This window comes from Ceratosolen solmsi, unplaced genomic scaffold (genome assembly GCF_000503995.2).
Source record: "Ceratosolen solmsi marchali unplaced genomic scaffold, CerSol_1.0 scaffold29, whole genome shotgun sequence".
NCBI classification, from domain to species: domain Eukaryota; kingdom Metazoa; phylum Arthropoda; class Insecta; order Hymenoptera; family Agaonidae; genus Ceratosolen; species Ceratosolen solmsi.
In genome coordinates this window covers 9459822-9484020 of record NW_011948417.1, presented here as the reverse complement: position 1 = coordinate 9484020, position 24199 = coordinate 9459822, and the positions used below count along the sequence as shown (strand labels likewise).

At 20.1% G+C, this 24199-nt stretch overlaps 1 protein-coding gene across 1 annotated transcript; it reads right to left on the bottom strand.

Moving 5' to 3' along the window:
* Positions 1-19687: 19687 nt before the first annotated feature.
* Ssl1 (general transcription factor IIH subunit 2 Ssl1) lies at positions 19688-22226 on the bottom strand. The gene is made up of 8 exons (XM_011496522.1): positions 22008-22226; positions 21503-21567; positions 21202-21403; positions 20905-21033; positions 20625-20798; positions 20284-20540; positions 19922-20171; positions 19688-19842 (listed from the first exon to the last, which is right to left on the bottom strand). Exons 2-8 carry the CDS (start codon positions 21559-21561, stop codon positions 19699-19701), a joined length of 1215 nt encoding a protein of 404 aa, XP_011494824.1. The 5' UTR covers positions 21562-21567; positions 22008-22226; the 3' UTR covers positions 19688-19698.
* Between the last annotated feature and the right edge of the window lie 1973 nt (positions 22227-24199).

Sequence of the window (24199 nt, the reverse complement as noted above, 5' to 3'; positions counted from 1 at the left end):
TTTATAATGAAAAATCATTCTCCTGGATAATATTACACTATTGTCCATTATACATACTTATAATTAAAAAATTAGTAACTTATTTTAAAAACATAATTATCGAAATTTAAAAATGTCTCTTCAATACTAACTCAAATACCATATATATATATATATATATCTTAATTGAAATAGAGAACTTCAATATACTTTGTAAAGTCATTATAATTTATAAATGTTTCAATAATGAAACAGCTTTAAGAGGAAAAGTCAACATAATACATTATTTAAAATATTTATTATTTTCAATAACATTATTTATTAATAGTATGCATTAAACTGAATCATATATTCATTAGTTACATGCATACAAATAGCCATTGAATTGATTATCATTGATTATAATTGATATTCTATTCAACTTTTGTTTTTTAATGAATATGAACATGAATTTAATAGGTGCGAGCTAAGATTATTAACAATAAATTTGTTATAAAATATCTTACTCTCATTTTAATACGACAATTCAAAATCGTACACAGAATTTTCATTACTTAACATATGTTTATTATTTGTATTGAAATCATCAATAATCTTTGTAATGTTTATTTAAATGCTTTTAATTATATTTTATATTACTTAAAATTATAAATTATTTTGTATTAAAATTGAAAAAAAAAATTGAAAACGATGTTTAAATTTTTAATATACATTCGTATTAATCATAGACTTCGTTTTCAATATTACACCTTTCAAAAAATCTTTAAAATAATTCCAAAATACTAATAATAAATTCAACGATATACAATATAAAAGTAAATATCGTAATTTATTTGTTATGACAAATTTAAAAAATCAATTTTCTGTTCGGTTCGGTACGATTCAAATAATTAATTAAAATAATAGATATATAAAAGTCGACTGTATTATTTATAAATGCAAGTTTTAATTTTTACATTAAATGATAGATTTTAAAAATTTGGCTAAAAAAATATGCTAGAATACTAAAAAATAATTGCAATTAATACAGACATTAATTATTCTTACATTGAAAAAATTGTCTAACAAAGTTAACTTCTTCCCTATTATAACAGTTATCGATCTAAAAATTTTATATTAATTTTGTTTAGAAAAAGTAAATAAATAGCAATCATACTCAAATTTTTTTTAATATTTTAAAAAGAAATCAATAAAAGATATATAAAAAATATTTTTTGTTAAAATTATATTTGTTTATAAAAAAATATAGTTCATTTAAAAATATATTACTGTTTATGTATTAAAATAGCAAATTTTAATATAAAAATTAATTTAGAAATATGAGTTTACTCGACTAAATAATTTTGTCCTTAAGAAATATAATTTTTTTAAAATTTCACTTAACGTTAATCATTAAAATTAAATTGCCTAAATTAATTTAGTTTAATAAAGTCGGGTAAATATTGTGTTTATTCTAAATAGGTAACAATTTTATTTACAGACATCTATTTAAACTACAATATTGACAGAAATAATAATGTTGATGATGTTGATAATGAGAGAAATGTAGATTTATGTTTCGATATAAGAAGAACATTGTACTTAAAATAATCGATATTAAAAAATATATTTAATTGAAATTAAATTTCATATTTAAAAAAATATCTGTATGAATATTTGAACATAAATTTATGTTTAAAACACTTTAATAAAATATCTTTTAAACAAAATATTAAATAAAACATATAATTATAAAATAATAAATATAATTGTAAAATAATACAAAAAATTATAAAAGTCAATTACAAAAAATAAGCTTAAGCTATTTAAATATGTTATTCATAAAGTATACTCATAGACTACTAACATGATTAATAAATAGTAGTTTTTAAGTATGTTTAAGCCTTGAGAAAAACATTAATCTATTTAAATACTTATTCTACACAAAAAATTTTATTTCACTCATTTGTAGTGAAATGTTCTAAAAGATCAAACTTGATAAGTAAACATTGATAGATTTAAAATTTCAGATTAGATAAGTATATTCGTACATATTAAATATGCTGCTGAGAGAAATACAAATAAAAATATGTAATAATCGAGTAATTCAATATTCATCTGCAATGTTGCTTTGGAAAATTTGAAACACATAAATTTCAAATTGAAAGAAACATTTATATTACGATTATTTTTAAAACTATTTATGCTAATATGTAAGTAATTAAATTAGAAATTTAATTAATTAAACAATTTTTTTTTTTAATACTAAATAGAAAATTTAAAAGATAAGTTAGAGACCATAATCATTTACTATTATAAAACATTAGTAGTGATTATTAAGATTTTCAAAATATAAAGATAAAAAATGTCATCTAATGTTAAAATCTAGTTCAATATAGTACAAGTATAATAACGCTCAGTTATGCAATTTAATATGGCTATTTTGTAATAATTTAGCTTTATTTTGCGAAACCTACAGTGCAATTTATACGACCGTGGCCTATATATCAAATCAACGACATAAAAATCTTTCATAATTTAAACGCTTTAATACTAGTTCGTACAATAAACATCTAATAAAATTGCAATTACTTAAACATTCGATTAGATGCTTTACTTCAAATTTGTTTTATTTCAATAAAAATAAAATATTTGTATATGCTTAATCTATGAATTATTATTATAATAAAATGTATAGAAGTACTGTAAAATGCAATTACTAATTTATTTGAAATTTTTAAAAATATTTTAAATATTATTTACAAAAAAAAAAAACATTGCAGCAGAATTATTATTTTTGATGTTCAAAAAATTAAAGTAAAAACTTGCGTAAAAAATATTCATTTCAAATTATTGTATTTTAAAATAAAATTTATATAAATATTTTTATATAAATTTTTGTGTTTCATTTAGCTAACCTCGATGTATAGAAAATATATCGATACTAAAATTGTGAAAGATTTTACAAAATCACCTTAAAAAATCAATGTTTTCACTATTTTAAGTCATTGTATTAGATTAAGATTATTATCACACTTATTATTATTTCACATGAACGCAGAATTTTCTTTCTCTAAATTTATATATCTTATTTTTTTGATAATATGAAATTGTAAGAAGAATTTTAGACGATTTTTCAAATTAAAATAAACTTTAATAATGTAAAAGTCGAATAGTATATTCTTATTCAATAATTTTACGATTATCACTTTGTAATAAGTTTTCATTGACTAGATTATTTTTTAATTTTTAATATAATATATGTATTTAATTTGTAATATTATATATCTTATACATTATAATAATTATTTTATATACACATATATATATATATATATATATGTATTTGTTGAAAAAATACCCTTAATTAAATAAGGATAAATATTATTTTGTTTAAGCAATTGAGACTATCCATACTTATGAAATTTCTACGAATCAATAACCTAGCTTTATAGATAAAGTATATAATTTTTAAATATATTCTTTATTATTGTTTTTAATATGATTTAAATTGAATAAAGCATTTAAAAAGTCTTTCACTTTCAAACTAAATATTCATTTTTATAAAATAATTACTGTGCATAAACCTTTCAATATACTACATAAAAATAATAGTAAAAATATTTAAACTTAACATTTTACACTAAACGTACAAATGAAGAAACTTCAAAACATAAAATTAAATTAGGGTAATTAATAATAAAGTCATCCACAATTTAACACATACAGAAAAATATATATTTTAGTACTAAATATATATATTTCATAAAAATCACTTTTATTTAGAAATGAAGGAATTCTGATATTATTGCAAACATTTTTTCAATATTATGCAAGACATTGGAAATTGAATACTACTAAAAAAGACATATTGTTATTTAGCATAATAAATAATACAATTATTTGATTTAAATATATTTCTAAGGTGGTTATTAAAAATCAACTGGTTTTTCTGTTTTTATCTTTACGAATCAGAAGATTGTCATCTAAATACTTTTTATTTTAATCTGATTTTCTCTTTTATAATCTTAAAGAGATAATATATTATGCGATATATAAGACAAAAATATTTGATATGTTAAATATTTTCTGATTAATAATTGATAATATGAATGCTAAATTATCTTTAAACTTGTTTAATTCTCATATTTTTATATTATTTTAATATTATCTTTTATTTTTATTTCGCAATTCAATCATACTAAAGACAATTTAAATAATCTAAATAAAACGATTTAGTTTCAGTTTAAGTAATTTGTTTTGCATATTTATCTCCGTATTTTTAGTTAAATCTTCTTAATATAAATGCATTTTTTATGAAATAATACAATTTTAATTTAAAAAAGATTCAAAATTTGAAAAAATGTATTTTTATTGTTTTCGTATAATATAGGCAATTGCATTTGAATTTTTATAAATTATGTATTGTGTATTTGATGTTTTAAATCAAGTATCCCGACCAATTTTTTATTGTTGATAAATGTACAAGAAAATTATAAATTAATGTTAAAGTTAGGTATCTAAAAAATTTTGTTTAAGAAAATTTAATTGAAACTTTTTAAACGTAAATAAAAATAAGTCATTTTATATTTTGAGTTTTCTTTATTGTTTTCGAACTTGTAAGTTAATAGTATAAAACTAAAAGTAATGTAGAGATTTCTAACGAATTAAAGAATAGTATTCTGGTATGATTAAATTGTGGAAACTGCATACGTAAATATATAAATAATCGAGTATTTTTTGTTTTTTATGAATATCTGTTAATCATATATATATATATATTTATTTATTTGTTTGTTTAAAATATAAGGAAAATAGAAATATCACTCAAAAATCTAAAAAAAAAGCAATTAAATAAATAATATTTTCAATAATATTAATAAACAAATATCTCTATCTAATATAATTTAAATAATTATAATCAAGTAAAGTCACATTCCAATATGATATAATATAAAAAAAATTCACAACAAAGCCAGTATCTAAGTGGAAGTCAAAGCTCATACTTTGATAACCATTGTCCTCGTACCATTTCCCATTATTCAATAGCAAATGTTCCTCTTCTATAAAATACTAATGAACTTTTTATGCTCAATATAAAAATTAATAAATCATAAAAGCAACACTTATATATATTCATGTCAATCTACAACTACTAATTACATCAAAAATGGATAATAAAAAGGATGCGATTTTGGAACTTTTGCCATACTTTTATATATTATCATAACATTGGAGTTCTAAAAATATTGGAATTTACTTCAAATTTTTCTCTATGGAGGCTACATTTTAAATAACAATATTACAAGAAACATAATTAATAACTTAATTTCCTTTGTATAAAAAATGTAAATTTTATGATAGCACAATAAATACAGCAATATTTGTAATATAAATAATAGTCTATGTTTTTAATATTTAGTGTAGTGTAATTAAAGTTTTTATTAATATTGCGGTCAGGTTTATTGAATATGATTATTTATAAATTTATTGAAATTCAAAATATACATGTATATAAAATTTCGGTATACATAAATGTAATAATTGAAGGAAATTAAAAATGGTTAAAGTATATATCGATTATTCTCTAAAACTATTCATTAAATAAAAGTTCTGTCTTATTATTATCAGGCCTACATTAAAATTGATAAGTAAATGAAAATATATAGAAGACTGAATGAAAAATAACCTAAACTAAATCCTTTCAACTATGCTATTAGCAAAAACCAATATACTGAAACGATATTTTGAATATCAATACTAAATTCTTGATAATTATTACATACTGAAAATAATATCAATGTATCAAAAGACAGCTGCCAATAATAATAAACCATGTTTGATAAAGCAAAACAAAGATATAGACTAAAATTAATTTCAATGCAATAGTGCATACAAGATCCTTGACTTTGTTCCAGCTATTATCCGTATGGTTCACGTACTTGCACAAGGTTACGACCCAAATTCATCAACGCGAAATACTGAAGACACTTTTAAAGTGAAACAAAGGTTAACAAAAATTAAAAAAAGAACTTATTACTTTTAAATCTAAAATTTATTATATCATTAAATTATTTAACAATAATAGTTGTGTATCAACTGGAATATCAACTTATATCACAATTTATATGCAATGTATCCATTTTCCTCGAACAGATTATAAAGTATTTGTGTAAAATCTTAAATTACTTAAATAATTATAAAGATTAATAAAAGTGGTAATTAAAAAGATGTTTATTGTAATAAATAATTACAAAAACTTAAATGGCAAAATTAATTTAAAATTTGCCCTGATTATACAATATTTACATAAAAACGTAAAATAATTCCTTTAAAAGTCAAAAATGTGAATATATTAATTGAATAAAATTTGTAATTATTATTATATTAGATATATATATATATAATATGTTTTAATAATAAAAATTACTATGAATAAACAAATTTAATATGATAAAATAAAGTTATCAAAAATTTCTTAGAACAGTTTGTTGTATAAATTAATTCGTAATGTCCTACTAAATCTTATATAGAAATCATAATGGGATGAGCAAGTTTTATTTAAAAAAAAAAAAGCATAAATACTGATTGTTATATATTAGACTTCATCATTAATTTATATCATTTAATATATACAATTTAAATCAAAGATTTGAATTAAAATTAAATTAATATAAATTTTATTTTATTTATATATATAATAATAATAATTACATGATCGAAATTAAAGCAAAATGAAATATATTCAATTTCTTAAAAATTTATTTAAATTTAATACAATAAAATTAGTTTTATATAAATATTAATCAAGAAATGTATCTATTTAATAAGCTTTTTATTCCTATTAAAGCAACGTCAAATAATTTTAATAACTATATAAAAGTACAAGATATTTCTTAAGTTGGAAAACGTATTGTCATTACTAATTATACGTATAACTTTGCATAAATATCTTTATATAAATAATTCTATAGATCGAAAAGTATTTATTTTTATTTTATTATTGACCAATATCAAACACTTTCATTATTATTTCAAGACGGCTAATCTACAACATGATATTAATATTTATTTGGGTATTTTCTCTTATCTAAGATATTAGATAATTCAGAAAATTTACAAAATGTACTTATTAAAAAAATATAATTATTTTGTAAATTCAATAAGTTATATAATGTCTATATTGTAGTTCTTGACTTACGTACTTAATTTTGTCCAAAGTAAACTAACAGATAAATTCTTAATTTATATTTAATGATTTCTTATTACTAAATAACAATATTGTATACAATAATAAAAATGAATTTATTTTAAAATAATGTATTTAATGTATAATATTGTCTATTTAATTGTGGGAATTTCAATTTTTAGTATTAATAAATAATTTACAATCTAATAAATATAGTATAATTATCAATATAAAAAAAATTGTCAATAACAGATTTTATTTCTTTTATACTAATAGTTTGATTGTTATATATGTAAGAAGATTATATTATATTATATATTTTAAAATCAATGTGTTGTATAATCTTGAAATTATCAATTAATTTTAAATACATATTGCAATTTATTTTTTATTAATATTTATTGTGAATCATACTTTTTATTAAAAAATAAAATAAAAATGACTTAAACGAAATTATGTGATGATTAATTCTGAAAATACCCTCAAGTATCCTTAATACAAAGAAATTAACATCTTTAATAATGTTTAAAGTGCTAAAAATTTGGTTAATTTGTTAAATATAATAATGAATTCAGATTATTTATTTTAAAACAGCTGAAATTAGATGCAATTTTATTTAAAATAGAAAAATAATAATTTAATAACTTAATAACAAAATCATTATAAATAATTTTAGGTATCGATATATACCATACGAATTATATTCAAATATAGTGTAACTACAAGCATTGATATAACCAGAACTTAAGTTTTAAAGTATTAATATGTATATAAAATCGAATAGAATAAATATCTTCAGCATTAATGCCCTTGATATTTTAAATATACTATATTACACTGAGTACAATCCACTATCTAAATATGTCTAAATCTATTATTTTGCAGACTTTAACTTTTTAAAATTTTTGTGTTACTTATGCATTTACTAAAAGTAACCATTTTTAACATTTCGTCAATAAATTTTTTTATTACATTTGACTAAGCACTTTATGAATTATTCTTTAATGTCAATAGAGCACGATTTATTGATCAGGTATCATTCTTCGTAGATCCGATATATCTGAAAAATTTGATTATCAAATGGGTTTCAATTTCAAATGGGTTATCAAAAACAGTTTATAAATTCTTAATTTCCTTTAGATCCACGTTTATATGAATACAATTTATCTTATCAAAATGGATAAAAAAAAATTCTATTTTTAATGTTATACAATATACTTAAATTTAAAAGCTAAGATAATAATATTGAGACTTTAAGATTAAGCATGTTAAAGTATCATATTAATGTTAATTCTAAATATTTTGTTACGGTATTAATCTTTCAACTATAATACGTAATTTTTCACCTTACACCAAAAGTAAGGCAAATAGATATAATATTTAAAAAAATCTATTTACTAAATATATTTCAATTTACTGTATATTACTAAAAATATAATGTACATTTAGAAAATCAAAAATTCATTTCAGGTTAATAATTTAAATCAATTAAATATTTAATTAACATTCAATATTCTTGGTTACTTTATTATTACTACAGGGAATAGAAATTTTAAGGTTTGGTCTTTTTTCCGAATTTATCTTATAAGAATTGATCATATATATAATATATGATTATTATTGCAGGTTATTATAATACTTCAATTAATTTTCAATATTAATAAAAATATACTTTAAAAATTTATTTTTAAAAATTTTAATGCATATATTTTTATTTCTTCATATTTAATACCTTTATTCGTTTAAAATATATACTGTAATTTAATTTAAAAAATATTCATATATAAAAAAAAAAGATTTTTGTTAATGAAAAAATAATTATCTGTTGTATTCATTAAAAAAAAAAAAGTATATATTTGTGAAAAATGATATAAATATAATGAAATGAAATATAATGAAAAATGAAAAATGATAAAAATATATGAAAAATAGTGAATTTAATAAATTAGATGAAAACGTTATGAATTGATATACTTTTTAGAATATAATTAATTTCCAAATCTTTAAAACAAAATATTTAACACAGTTTAATTATAAATCATATACGAAAATATTTAGACAAACATTACTTATATAAAGATCTCTTTTATGAAAAATTACTAAATGTTTAAAGTAAAGTACTTAATTCATTTGTTCACATACATATATAAAAAGTGTGAAAAAATATTTTTAACTTCATAAACAATAATCGAAATATTTTTAACTATATTAGACGATGGTCAAACTGATACAATTAAACTATACCATTCAGTCTATACAATTTATGAATTGATTGATCTTAATATCAATAGATCAATCAGCAAATAAGTTTTTATTTAGTAATCGATTGTAACGAATACAATTAGAAAACTCTAGATACATTTATAAAAATGACTAAATACAAAATTGCTAAAATAGTAGGGATCTTAATTGAAATATTTATAATATTTCCTATTGTAAACGATGCATGGAAAAAACTATGTACACAATAATCACTGACACTCATCGTTGACACAGTTATTGATACTTAAAAAATACATGCAAATATGATACAGTATTAGCTGTCTTTATTGAATCACGATATACCTAACATATTATATAGATTACTGTTAGTATACAAAACTAAAATTAATCGCAAAGCGTAAAATCTAAGCATTAATAAAAATCATAACTAATTATTATGAATAAAAGTAAAATAATAAAATTATAATTCAAGATATACTTACGTAAGATAAAAATTATATAAATGTTTAATTTATATATAAATATTATTATATTATTATAAATAAGTATTTTATAATTAAGTATTTGTTGTATAAAATAATGTAGCATCCTATGCAACAACATTACCGATTCAAATAAACGATTAAAAATAACATTGATTACATGCTTCTTCTATGCTATAAAATTAATTTTACAAGAATTTTCATTTTCTAACTAAATAGATAAAACAATTTATTATTGCATAAATATAAATATATAATAATATCTCGCTTTAACTACAAAACGAATCTATTTATGAATTTAATAAAAAAAAAATTAGCGGTATATTATTCTTTAGTTGGCAATAAATTTCAAATATTTAATTTTTTTTTTAACTTTTTAATGAGTTGATAAATGAATAAAAGCATATTAAATAACAAATTGTGTTTATCTTATTTATATACTGCACATTCAAAATTACGTTCATATACACGAACTTTGCATAATATTGTATGAATTGTAAAATTATTTATGATTTTATTTTTCGTTGATATGCAAACTGATAGATATTATGAGTAGTAATTATCTTATCGGTTTCTCCTCATTCATTATTAACTTGTTAAGATTAATTATAAAAAATACAATCAACGTAAAGAAATAAAATTTGTTTTTATTTAAATAAGCAGTGACAAATCACAATAATATATTAAATATGTTTAAAAAAAAAAACATTAATGACAAGTATTGTAAATATAATAAATTTCCAGCTTTATAGTGTTTCCTGTTAAACAAACATCAAACAATAAAGTTTTAAATTGAGCAAAATGCATAAGAAAATTTATAATATAAATTAGTTTGTAGTTAATATAATAAAAAATTTAATAATCAAGTAATATTTACTGTAATAATTTGAGTTACAAATAATTTATAATAAAAAAAAAAATTACAAATTATACTGCTCGATTTAATTTTTTAATTTATATTAGAAAATTGATTTATTCTAAATATATAGATTATGAACTATTTATAGCATTTAATACAATATTTAAAATTGTTATACTTCATATATATTTTACAGTAATTTTATTTTTATTTAATATAGAACTAGAACTAACCAAACAAAGTAAACATTTTTTAAAATTAATTATATAATATTTTATCTAATTTTATTAAACTTTCCTCATTAAACACTATTGATTATTAAATAGAGACAGGTAATTTAGAATAGCATACACTTATAAAGTAAATAATTTAGAAATATTGTTATTTTATAACGGAAAACTCATTTTCAAATATTGTAATAAATTGATAAGATCAATTAAAAATCGAAGATATAACATTTAACAAATAACTTTAGTACATTCTGGAGTCGTTGGATAATATTGTATGTATTTATGCATAAACTATATTACAATATTATATATATATATATATATATATATACATATATATAATAATTTAATAAAAATTGAAGATTACTAGTATATTTGAAAAGACAATAATCATATAAAATATTCAACTTTTTATAATATTTTATAAGACTAATAATTTATTTTACAAGCATTAATTAAAAGTATTTTACAATGATTAATCTTTGTAAATAATCGTATGAATGACTAAAGTAAAATATTTGTTTACTATATCAATTCATTGGGTTAGCTATATTAGTGCTTAGAATACTTTGTATTATAAACAGTATAATGCAAATGCATTCTAATTACATTTGATTTGTTATATATTATCATCTATTATATATTAGTTTATATCGTTAAAAAATACTAATTATGTATATTTAATATTTTACAAATAAATTACAATCATACTTTATATAAAACACACTGTATAACTATGAATTTAAAAATTGAATACCTTATTATATAATCTACATATAATAATACAAAAACATGCGTATGGGTGAAGTAATTTTACAGAGAAAAAACGTTCAAACTTAAAACGTTATTACTGCAATTATGCATTGCATCAAAGTTTCAATTTACTTTTTTATTATCTTTGAGAGATAATAATCCTTTAGGAGCTTATCTATAATTACCTTATTCTCGCAAATATAAGAATCTGTAAATGAACCTGTACTCGCGTGCCTATTATGACGTATAGATTGTAGGAATTCAGAATTCCCGTACGATAAGACTCCGAAGTTTGACAAAAGTAAAAAGTTATTGACGTTAACGCCCGCCGCTATCGTGCATGAATAAATATGCAATAATAAGCTTTGATAAGATCGTCCTGTTTTTAAACAGTGACATATATTTTTTTAAATACGAAACTTAATTTTTTATATAAATACTCAGTAAGGATGCTTCATTAATTTTTCAATAAATTATATTTTTTATTCGAAAAAATGAAATTAATGCAAATAACTATATCTAATATTGCCGATTTATCATATTTCATATGTACGTACATACCACATTATACTGATAAGATGATTTTTTGATTGATTTAGTTTATACATAGTATATTACAATGTGTATATTATATTAATATTATAATGACCTCATAGGTTTCTGAAATTAAATATAAGATTATACATCTTACGAATTTTTTGTTTTATTAAAAAGAATAAATCTTTCTTATAAGAAGTACTATTTTCAATAATAATTTCTCAAATATTTTTGTAATTAATATTTTGAATATTTTTTATTTTAAAAATGTATACAACTACTTAAAATTTAAGTTATTCTTATGAATTTCATGTTTTTGTGCGTAATTTTAATTATACTATCAATAGATTAACAATATTTACTGTTTCATAAATACTTAATATGTATATAAAATTATATTACTATATATATAATTAATATATATAATTGATAATAATAATAATATAAATAGAGAATTAAATATTTTATAATAAATGCAATAAAAAATATTCTATTTATTTCCAAAATAATTTATTTCGATTTTTAAATTATTATCTAAAATACAATTTTATCTGAAAACATATAACCCTACCAATTGTTAATGATTAATTGCTTTTATGTATTTTTAATTATATTTATTTATATATTTCACTTCACTGAGCGGAATAAAAAGTATTTAAAAATCTATACTTATTTAATATGCATATGAAAATACAAAATAATATAAAATTTAAATCTTTGAAATTTTACATTCTTGATTGAATTTTTTTATTTACGGATAAATAATAATTGTTTATTTCTATCATTGAATTTTTAATGATATGTATCAAATTTGAATTTAAATTTCTATCAACTTTTAATTTTGAAAAAAATTAATTTTGTACTTAATAAATTTCATTTAAATCTACATACGAATATATTTAAATTAAATGACTGATACAGATTACAAATAATTAAATACTCTTATTTATCAATTAATTTCTGTCAATTTGATTTTCAAATTATTAACAATCACTTTCTCAGCATTTACCTTATATTTACCTAGTGATAAGTATAATCCACGTAAAAATAAGTTTGTTAATAATAATTTCATTTATGACACACACAATTATAGTAATTTCTTGTGAAAAACCAAAAATTATTGTTTATATATTTTTGGAACTTTTGGTGCAACTACAGTAGAGTATAACAATACAAATGAAATAATAATATTCAAAATTAAAATTTAAGTACAAAATTAAAATACAATTTTTTTTTTTAATCTAATAACAAATGTTTTTATGATTTAACATAAAAATAAACGATATAAAGTAATGAACAATCTACTATGGATAATTTAATCGCACTGATTATACTTTTTTCTTAGTCATTCACTACCTTTATACTTCCATTAGTTCATATTATTCAATTCGAACGAACACTATACTAATTTCTAAGTCATATCAATTTAAAGAAAAATATTCTAGAATTTGTCGTTTGACAGTTATATTATTAAAAGTAATTATAAATACTGATATTTATTTTAATAATACTATAAATAATAATAACAATATTGTTAAAATTACTCGATAATTTGATAAATATTAAATTGTACAATGTAAGCATACGATGAAAAAATATAATACATAATACACACGATTTCACAAAACAAAAAATAAAAACATTCATTTCCTTATTAGAATATGCAAATATGTGTACATTCTTACATAAGTTTTCCTATTATAAATGACGGGTACTTCTATATAAAAGCAGAACAAACATTTCTGCAGTGCCTTCTACCAGAAACCTCGCTCTTATGGTCATAATTTACAATAATCTACTCGATCGGACGTGGCACTTTCTATGCTATATAAAATCATCTAATTTTAATAAAAATGTAAAAAATGATACATATTTTTAAATATCATTTATAATAAAAATATTAATAAACATCTTTATAGATCATTGTAATTGATCATATTTTTTTATTTAAAAAATTGACATAATATTAATAATAGAACAAAAATAATTTCATTTAATCACATAAATTAAATCTTTAAATGAAACATAGATAAATTAATTTAATTATCATTCGAAAAATGTATTGATTTGATAATAATATTCTAATATTTAAAGTACTCTTATACTGAAAATTTTATATAATAAGAATTGTAAAAAAAATAAAAAATAAAAAAAATATAAAATTTCCTGGAAATAATATTAATTTTTAAACTAACTAATATAATATCTAAAAAATTTTATTCAATCGAAATTATGTTAGTTCAATGTATAAATATATAAGCAATTATATTTAATTTGTTATAAATAATCTTACATTTAAATATAATAAATAGTAAATTTTATGTCATTTTTTAACAAGAAAACTTTTCTAAATATACTACATTAGTATACAACGTTTTAAATGAAATATTTTTAAAAATACATAATATTGATTAAAATATTTATAATTTTCCACATTTAAAAGTTTAAAATATAAATATTCGTAATATAAGATAAGAAAAAATTAGTAACATCTTTAAAATATATTACTAATATGTAATAATTTTCAAAATTAATAGAGAAAATTTATTATTTAAAGTATCTAGAAGTTATTTTTATAACATTATTAAAACCATCTTAATTGTATGTATTATAATTATTTAAAAAATAAAAATAATTTTTTAACATATACGTAATATTTATTTAATACAAAAAATACTATAACTAAGAATACAATTAATTACTTGCATTTTAAAGATTAACATTTTAATTTTTGTTATACTTTTCAATATTAAAATTTATGTTTTATAAGTCGCAAAATGTTTTATTTTTTAGTTATTACGCTTAATCATCAACATCACAAAAGTATTTGTCTATAGCTGATAGTAAAAACGTAGTTAATTTGCATAACATTAGAGATAAAAATAAAAAAAAAATAATATTGAACTTTCATCATTGACTAACAATATAATATATAATATATATACACTTTATATATATACGTTTTTATAAATAAGCAGTGCTTAATCACTTTTGAATGAACTTCAAACCAAACGCTTTAGTATAATCGATTTAGTGAAATATAAAAAAAGTTTAAAATAAAATTAATGTATTTATATTAAAAAATCTATTAAAATAAAAAAATCTAATGTGTTGAAAAAATTACAATATTAATAATATACTTATCACAAGCAATATGAATTATAAAAAAATCTACATCTGTTTAAAATTTTGCCATTATTTGTAAGACATTCATACTCTAATCTCCGTAATATGCCATATCTATTACTTGAAGGTAACGCTCAACAATTCTTGACCTAGCAACATTATAGTACTAATGGTAAGATCTTCAGGACTACTAAATGGCGAATTAACAAGCATTACACACAAAGTATAAAAAGGTGCATAAAGACTCTATTCCTTATAATATTTATAATATGTCCATTAATTATTTTCATTAATAATGTTATTTTTTATCTTATATTATTATTGTACTGTATTCATAGATTTAGTGACATTTATAATTATATCATTATTGTAAGAAATAATATAATTGAAGAATTTTCATGTCTTAAACGAATTGAATCAATAAATTTATAATCAAATATAAACAGCTTTACAAATAGTGAGGGTAGTAAAAACATCGATGAAATTCTAATTTATATTTCTGAAAAAAAATTCGAATCATTGCTGGGATATACATGTAACAAAATATCAAAGAGATGAAATTATAAAAAAGATATACGACTCTTGAAAGAGTCTTAGCAAATGCTTTCAGAGATATTTCAAGGTTAATCGACAGCTTAAATTTTAAGTCGAAATTGTAAATATTAAAATTTCTGTTTAACTTAATTTTATTTGAATATGAATCTTCAATGAAAAATAAAATACTAATAAATTAAAATATATCTGCAGATAAGAAATAATTTATATTGTAATTGAAAATTTAGTTTAGAAGTAGTGTTTATATAATTTTTGTATGATTTTATGCATGTAGATTAGTCATCAATAATATCTTACTTAATCAAATTTAAAACAATACACATCTAACTTGCCAAACAAGATTACTTAATAAAATTTGGATATTTCTTTAATTCTTTATTAAAATCATAAATTTAAAATGAAATAAAGGCTCTTAAATTCTGAAAGAACTGATTTTTTTTTTTTTTTTTTTTTTTTTTTTTTTTTTTTAACAATAGATAATTAATATAACAATAGATCAAAAGCTTAATTTTAAATATTCTATACTTGTTACTTATAGCTCATTTTAAATACATTTTATGAACAACAATGTTTTTATATTTACATATGAATATGAACAGTATTACAGGAAAAATGAACATATTGATTTTTAAATTATTATTAAAATATTGTTATAAAAATATTATATATAAATTATTTTTAATCTATATCTGTCATATTTTTGAACTACATGTATATAATAAGTATAAAAAAGTATTGATAGAATAGTATAACTTTTAAGATAATAGCAATAATATTTTTCAATTATAAAGAAAAATATAAAATATATACAGTTACTTTGTGATGAAGTTAAGATCTATGATTTTATTTTAAATTGTGTCTTTATTGAAAATAACTACAGACAATTAAGCTTTTCTTTATACATTAATTATTATATTTAAATTCATAGAATTTCAATTTTTGTTTTTTTTCCGCAATATGAAATTTACATAAAGTTTGCATTCGATATAGAGTAATTTTGTATAGATGCTAATAAAATTAATTGCTTTAAAAAGTTAATTTTTCATTATTACGGCAATTATTGAGATATTTTGATTTTCTTAAATAGTTTTATTATTGATATTTGTATTTTTCAAACATTATTAATCATTTTTATTGTTAGTCGTATCATTTTTAATTAAAAGATAAGTTGTACTTATAATATTTAAAAAGGTTATATAAAAACAAATAATATAAAAATTGTTTTATCACCCCTACCTTAATTATCTTCGGTGCTAATTTACACAAAGAAAAAATATTAAATTCACTTGAAATTATAGAGTTCATTATCTTCAATCTGATAATAAAATTGAGTTATGTACTGTATATTAATAGATATATTATATGGATATTATCTACATGCATTCTTTACAATTTTACCAAATTTTAATTTTAATTTTATTTTATAAAAGTAATTTACGTTTTAAGTTATAATAATAAAGATTTACTCGATTAATTTGATTCGGTATATTAATTTTATTTCAATGGACAATTACAATTCAAATTTATTAAATTTGAGAGAAATATTATTTTTATCAAATTTCCTAATTATGTAATACCAAAATTTTAAATTTTAAATTTTAATTTGTAAAAAGTAAGAATGTAATGCAATAAATCATGATTCATTGGTATTGCAGTCATATTCTTGCAGCATCATAAAATTGGTTATATTATTATAGAGCATCGATATCTCCTAATCTAAATATTAAAAATTCATAACGTGTGTAACAAAACTGTTATAAAAAAATAAGCTTATTTTAGAATATGAAACGTGTTTGAGTAATAGTTTTTCTCTTATCAATTTAAAACTACAAATAAATATTTCTTCTAATATGAATTATATCTTTACATTTAACCAATTATTGTTCTGAAGAAGCGTAAGTTTCTAACAACTATAAATAATTGTAAACCGCATTTTCATAAAAAATATCTTGGATAAAAACAATAAATGATATTTATTACTTGATTAAAATCACACGCCCGAAACCTGTTGCGCATAAAAATATTTACAACGCGATCTATTTTGTTCTTAGTTCTTGATTAAAATGAATTAAAAGCTCTCTGCTTTCTACAGATGCAATTTAAAGATTTTTTATAGCAATCTGTTAATTATTCCAAATGAAAATTTATAAATCGTTTCGATGAACTGACATCTGAAATTTTGATTTTTGATCTTTATAAATAATGAATAATTTATATTATTATTATAATGAATAAATAATTTATAAATTATAATAATGAATTAAACATTCGGTTACACAAATAATCGATACGGTACTTACCAAAAAAACTACCTTTCCGAATTTTTTCCTCCTTAGATTCAATACCAGCATGCAAAAAGTATGAGCGGTTGATTCAAAATCAGTCGTGCACTTGTGACGTTGGTCGCCCGTAAACTAATAAAAGTTGTGCACCTGTCCACTCGAGCTACCGATTAGAGAAAAGCGCGCCCACCCCCTCCTTCTGCACCTTCATCGCCACCTCCTCCTCTTCTAACCACGCGTAGCGCTCAACGTAACAACTTTGCCAAAGGTTTCCTTCGTCGGACATTACCTGCTCTACAGTCACGACCAAGCAAGTTCTTCTATTAAACTATCTATTTCCTGCTTAGTTTTCTTTTATGAAATATGAATTTCTCTTGACTGCGAGCTTTTAAGCGATTGAATTTGAAGCTTAATTTAATTATACATTTCGTGCATTTCCAATTTCATAATAATTGTAAGATATTGGCATTCAATCGAAATTTTTTTATTTAACTATAAAAATTAATCACCTTGCTCTAAAAGGTTTTCAAATGCGATTTATTACTTCAATAATACTTCTGTTTTTCATAAATGATATTAATTTTATAATAACACTTATTGTAATTATACATGTGATATACATACATACAATATATTATAATCAATTATACATACAAAAGTTCTAATAGAAAATCTTGAATGAATTTGCAAAAATAACGTTTTTCAATTTCTATGACAAACAATTTTAAAAAATTTAAAAAATGTTCAAAACATCAACAAGACGTTTTTGTTAACAGTTTTTACATGCTTTAATATAAACAAAACATTTTTAATTATTTTTCTGTATTATTATAAGATTGCACTTCTTTTTATTGTATAAATTATAAAATAAAAAATTTCATAATACAGTTAAATAAATTATTTAAAATATCATAGGTTGATAATGCAAATAGAAAATTTATTTGGAATAATAAAATTTATAAGCAGTGCTAAATTTAACATAGTGACATTTTGTTGGTTTGTAATTTGTTAAAAAAAAGTTTATTTATTTTTTTATGATGCAAATTAAAAAATTCATCATTACAATGTATATTTTTTAAACGCTACAAATAATTTAAAATTTTTAATAACTTTTTCCTTCTAGATTAATTTCATAATGTTTGCGACATATTAAAAAAATTATATAAGCTATAAATGTTAACAGTATTTATAAGAAATGACAATTTATGTAACATTCTATTATACATTAATACCAAATTTTTATTTGTTATATACTTGTTTTTAAATCTTTTTAAAAATATAAAAATCTTTTTAATTAGTAATGATAACATTTTTCCCTTATTATGTATTCATTATAATATAATAACTATTATAATGCTTTTAACTAAAAATCGTGAATATTTTATACATACAATTACTGAGAGATCTGGATTGTTCATACTATTACATAATCTGATTTCGTTGAATTACTACTTCACAAAACGAAATATAGCAAAGAAATTTTAAATTAAGGTGACTACAGTAGCTATAAAGGATTTTTACTATTATTTATGGATTTAAACATAATTTCTGGGTTTGTCGCACATCCAGGACAGGTGTGTAAAGATTCATGAATAAAAATTTCACAATCCATACAAAATATTTGCTTACATTTTTCACAAACATATATCTGCAATACGTATATGTATTTGTAAATTATAACTATATTTGAAAAACTAAATTTTTTTAAAATCTTTAAAAAAATTTACCTTTCTGTCTGTTTCAACAAAAAATTTTTGACAAGCATAACAACTTGATGGAACTCCTTCATATTGTTCCTCTTTAAAATGTTTGATAGGAAATAAATAATGATACGATCGAGCTAAGTGCGGAGCTGATACAAGCGTAAGTCCACAAGCTCTGCATTCTACTGGTAATTCACAATGCTTACTAAGGCATTGAGGGCATAAATAACCTGGATTGGTAAACCTTGAATTTTCTTCTAATTTATCTGCATGACTATTAACAGTAAATTTTAAATAAACTAATAATTCGTTATATGAATTTAATTAATTGAAAATAATAAATTTATGTCAATGGAAAATTAATTAAATTAGAGTGAAGAACTTACCACATGCACACAGCAACGGATAATTCTGTTGTAGAAGCATGTAAAGCATGATGGGGAAACCCCATTTTGACTAGAGCTGCATCTAATCGTGTTGCAGCAGGTGGAGGATCAACGTGTGCTGTTAATTTCTCTTTGAAATGCTTATCATCTAATACCACTCCATGATCACCACCAGTATTAAGAGCCATTACTTTACAAATATTTAACTCTGCAGCTAAACCAATGACACTACATCTAACTCCTTCAGTTTTTAAAGTCTCAAAACGTTTTAAAAAAGTTAATGTTCATCTATTTATTTAAATATATGTTTTTTATATAAATTTCATAAAAAGAGCAAAAACCTGTATTGTTTCTCCAATGTCTCCAGGGTCACAAGTAGTTAAAGAACCCATTATTAATAAAATTTCTTTACTTGAATGCGATGGTAACATTTTTAATGTTTTTAACGCAATATCTAATGAGTTTTGCAACGATGGTTCACCAGTAAAAGATGTTTGTTGTAAATTTCTTAAATCCTAAAATGCATTATGTTATTACATTCACATTTACATTAAATGACTATTTATAAAAAAAAAAAAAAAAAAAATGAAATAAATGTAACATAAAAACTGTACACTTTACTTTAAGTGGCTTTTTAGAATTGCCAGTGAGATCTGTGATTTTTTCAGCTCTTTTGTTCCTTGTTATAATAATACCTAATTGACTAATTGGATTTTGGTAAAAGAATTCATCTATAAAATCTTCTAAAAGCTGAAATTATATTATAAAAACTTATAAAATTAATAGATATAATTATATGTGATTATTAATATTGTTAATTTTATTATTATTATTATTATTATTATTATTATTATTATTATTATTATTATTATTATGATTGCTATGTTAATTCATATAATTTCATTACTAATTATATACTTTTAGAGCACACAAAAAACGAGTGGGTTTTAAATCTTGATTTGTCATAGATTCAGAACAATCAAGAATAACATATAAATGTCTCATCATTCCTAAACGTGAACCTTCTTTTCTCTCTAGTTGACGTTTCCTTTTTGCTTTATGTATGATGTCTGCAACAGAGATTTCTAACATTCCATGGTCATCCTCTTTGATTGCTTCCCTAAAGACAACAAAAGTTAATGAAATATAAATAAAATAATATAAAAATTACATTTTAAATATATTTTAAGTATAAATTGAATTATTTGTTAAATCTTACCATGTTTTTTCATAACCTGTTTCCCACCGATACTCCTTATCTTCTTCATCCTCTGCCATTATTGGCTACATAAAAATATTAAAACAAATAAATTATTATTGTTTAAATAATTAATATAAATTATTATTATATATTAAGATTCATCATGTATAGACTTAATTAACTGAGATTTTAAACATTAAATTGCAAATATTTATAAATTGACTATAGGAATTTGAAATTAAATTATAATTATAAATAATTTGTTATAAGGGACAAATTGAATAAAAATATTTACAATACAGTTATTTATTAATGTATAAATTATTTATGAAAAAACGTGTAAATTTTTTAAATAATCCAAGATAAAGCGCAATTTTGTGTTTCAACAATAAAGATATATTATCTTATAATAATATATTTTAAAAAATTTGTAAATATATATAATATTTTAATCTTTTAATATTGACAATAAATATAAGGTATACTGTAAAAAATGTAATAAAATAAAAAAATTATCAATTACTTATTGTAAAAATTGGTCGATAAAGTTTAGGTTGTTTTCTTTCAAATAGATATGTTGTAATGAATGGAAGTACTATGACAATAAACCAAGTCAACCACCTATTACAAAATATAAATGTTTTCAACAATATTTGAATAATCTCGGGAATTAAAATACCGAAGTGAACAAAAAATAGTTATCAGCATAACTTATAATCCTTATAGTTAGCTAATGCCTCATCGTAGCTGTATACTAATTAATTATTGATGTGACAAGTAATTTACCATACTGTAATATACCTACACAGTTAAAAGTAGGATACAATGATATACATAAATTCAAATTTCAAAATAATGATAATACAGTGACAAGATAATATTGAATAGAAACCTTTATCGATCGAAAACTGTTTCAATAATTAGATATTTTATATATTTACTAAAATATTTGTCGATATTGTACAGTAATAATTCATGTCCGTAGAGACAATTTTCAGGTGTCAATGAATTGCTGGGACTAAAATATCCGTAATGAGAGGATTAAGGCTAATGTCTAAGGCAATTAATCGATCTTTTTAGCTGTTCCGTGTAATTTCATTTTATCACTCAATCTGACGCTGATGGTTAAGTATAGCAATTGCACATTCAATTTTTGCACTTCATTACTTTTATCCTTTTTTACAGTAGATGCGACATTATAAAATGTCGACAAAAAAATAATATACCTTTCAAAATCTTTAAATCATGGCAAATATTTATGCATTAGTGCATTACATAAATTTGTTTTACGTTTAAACATCCAATATAATATATAATATAAATTATCGAAATAATACTTTTATCCGGATCTCTACATAAGATAAAATTCATTATTTACTGAGCACTCAATTCAGCCTAATACAATCTATCTTACGAATCTATCAAGTTTAGAAAGAATAATTCATATTTAAAGATAAAAATGTGTTACGTGCTCAATGTAATGCTACTTCTAAGAAGGCATTTTTCACGATAAATTTAAATAAAATCTAACAAAAAAAAAAAAAAATGATTTACAATCTAAATGTATAAATAAGATTGAATTTGCTATTCTTGTTCATACTAGCTGAACGCAATAGTATAAAATGTCATAAATATACAACATCCATAAAACGAATATCGTACTTCGCCAATAAATAAAATAACCGTCTGTATTTATATTGTCTACTATGGATCATAAGTAGATTGAACAAATGTTTGAGAAACATCGTTATAAATAACTTCCAGTTCTTCGAGAAGTTTTTTATTTTTTCAAATTCTGAAAGTTTTGTATAAGTTTATTAGTAAAGCTCAAAATTTGAAAAAAATCAATATAATTCAAACGGCTTTAAAATTCAAATAATTTAAGAACAAGCATTAAATTTTATATTCACTGCCGGTATTCTTAAAATAATTTATACATACAATAATTTTTAAAAACATTTGATTATGTCTTTATAAAAGTATCTCTTTTATCCTGTTAAATTTTTATGTTATTAATTTAATAGAAATAAATAAAATTAAGATAAGACCTTACATTTCATTGATATAATAAATCTTAATTTTCGCTTTAAATACACGAGAAATATTTTATTTAGATTTTATAAAATAAAATTAGATATTATAAAATAAAAATTAATTTAGAAAACATTATATATATATATATATATATATATATATATATATTCAACTATCGATCACCTGAATAAGATTAACGTTATTTTAATAAATAATTTAAGCCCTAATAGGCTTTAATAAATAAGAAAATTATTTATAAATGTGCATACATGAGTCATACTAAAATTCCGATTAATTGAAAATAAAATTATTTTAATTGATAACTAATTCTTAACAAATAAATAGAAAGTAGTAAAAATTTGTATTAATAATTATAGAATCTTTGTTAAATATAGTATCTGAGTTTTATGTCGTTAATTTGTTGAAAAAATATATATATATATATATATATTACAATCGTTCTGCTATTATAACAGTATATGATAAAAATACACTGTTCAAGTTAGAAAATTTCAAATAGTTGAGCTTTGGAATTGTAATATTTTATGTACAAGTTTGACAAAAAAAACTTTTACATTGACAAATAAATGTCCATTCGAGCGTTCCCGTGAAAACGTTGACTCAGCATTTATAAATTGATGCGCAGCACACGCACTTACAGGTAAATGCATATCCGAGTAT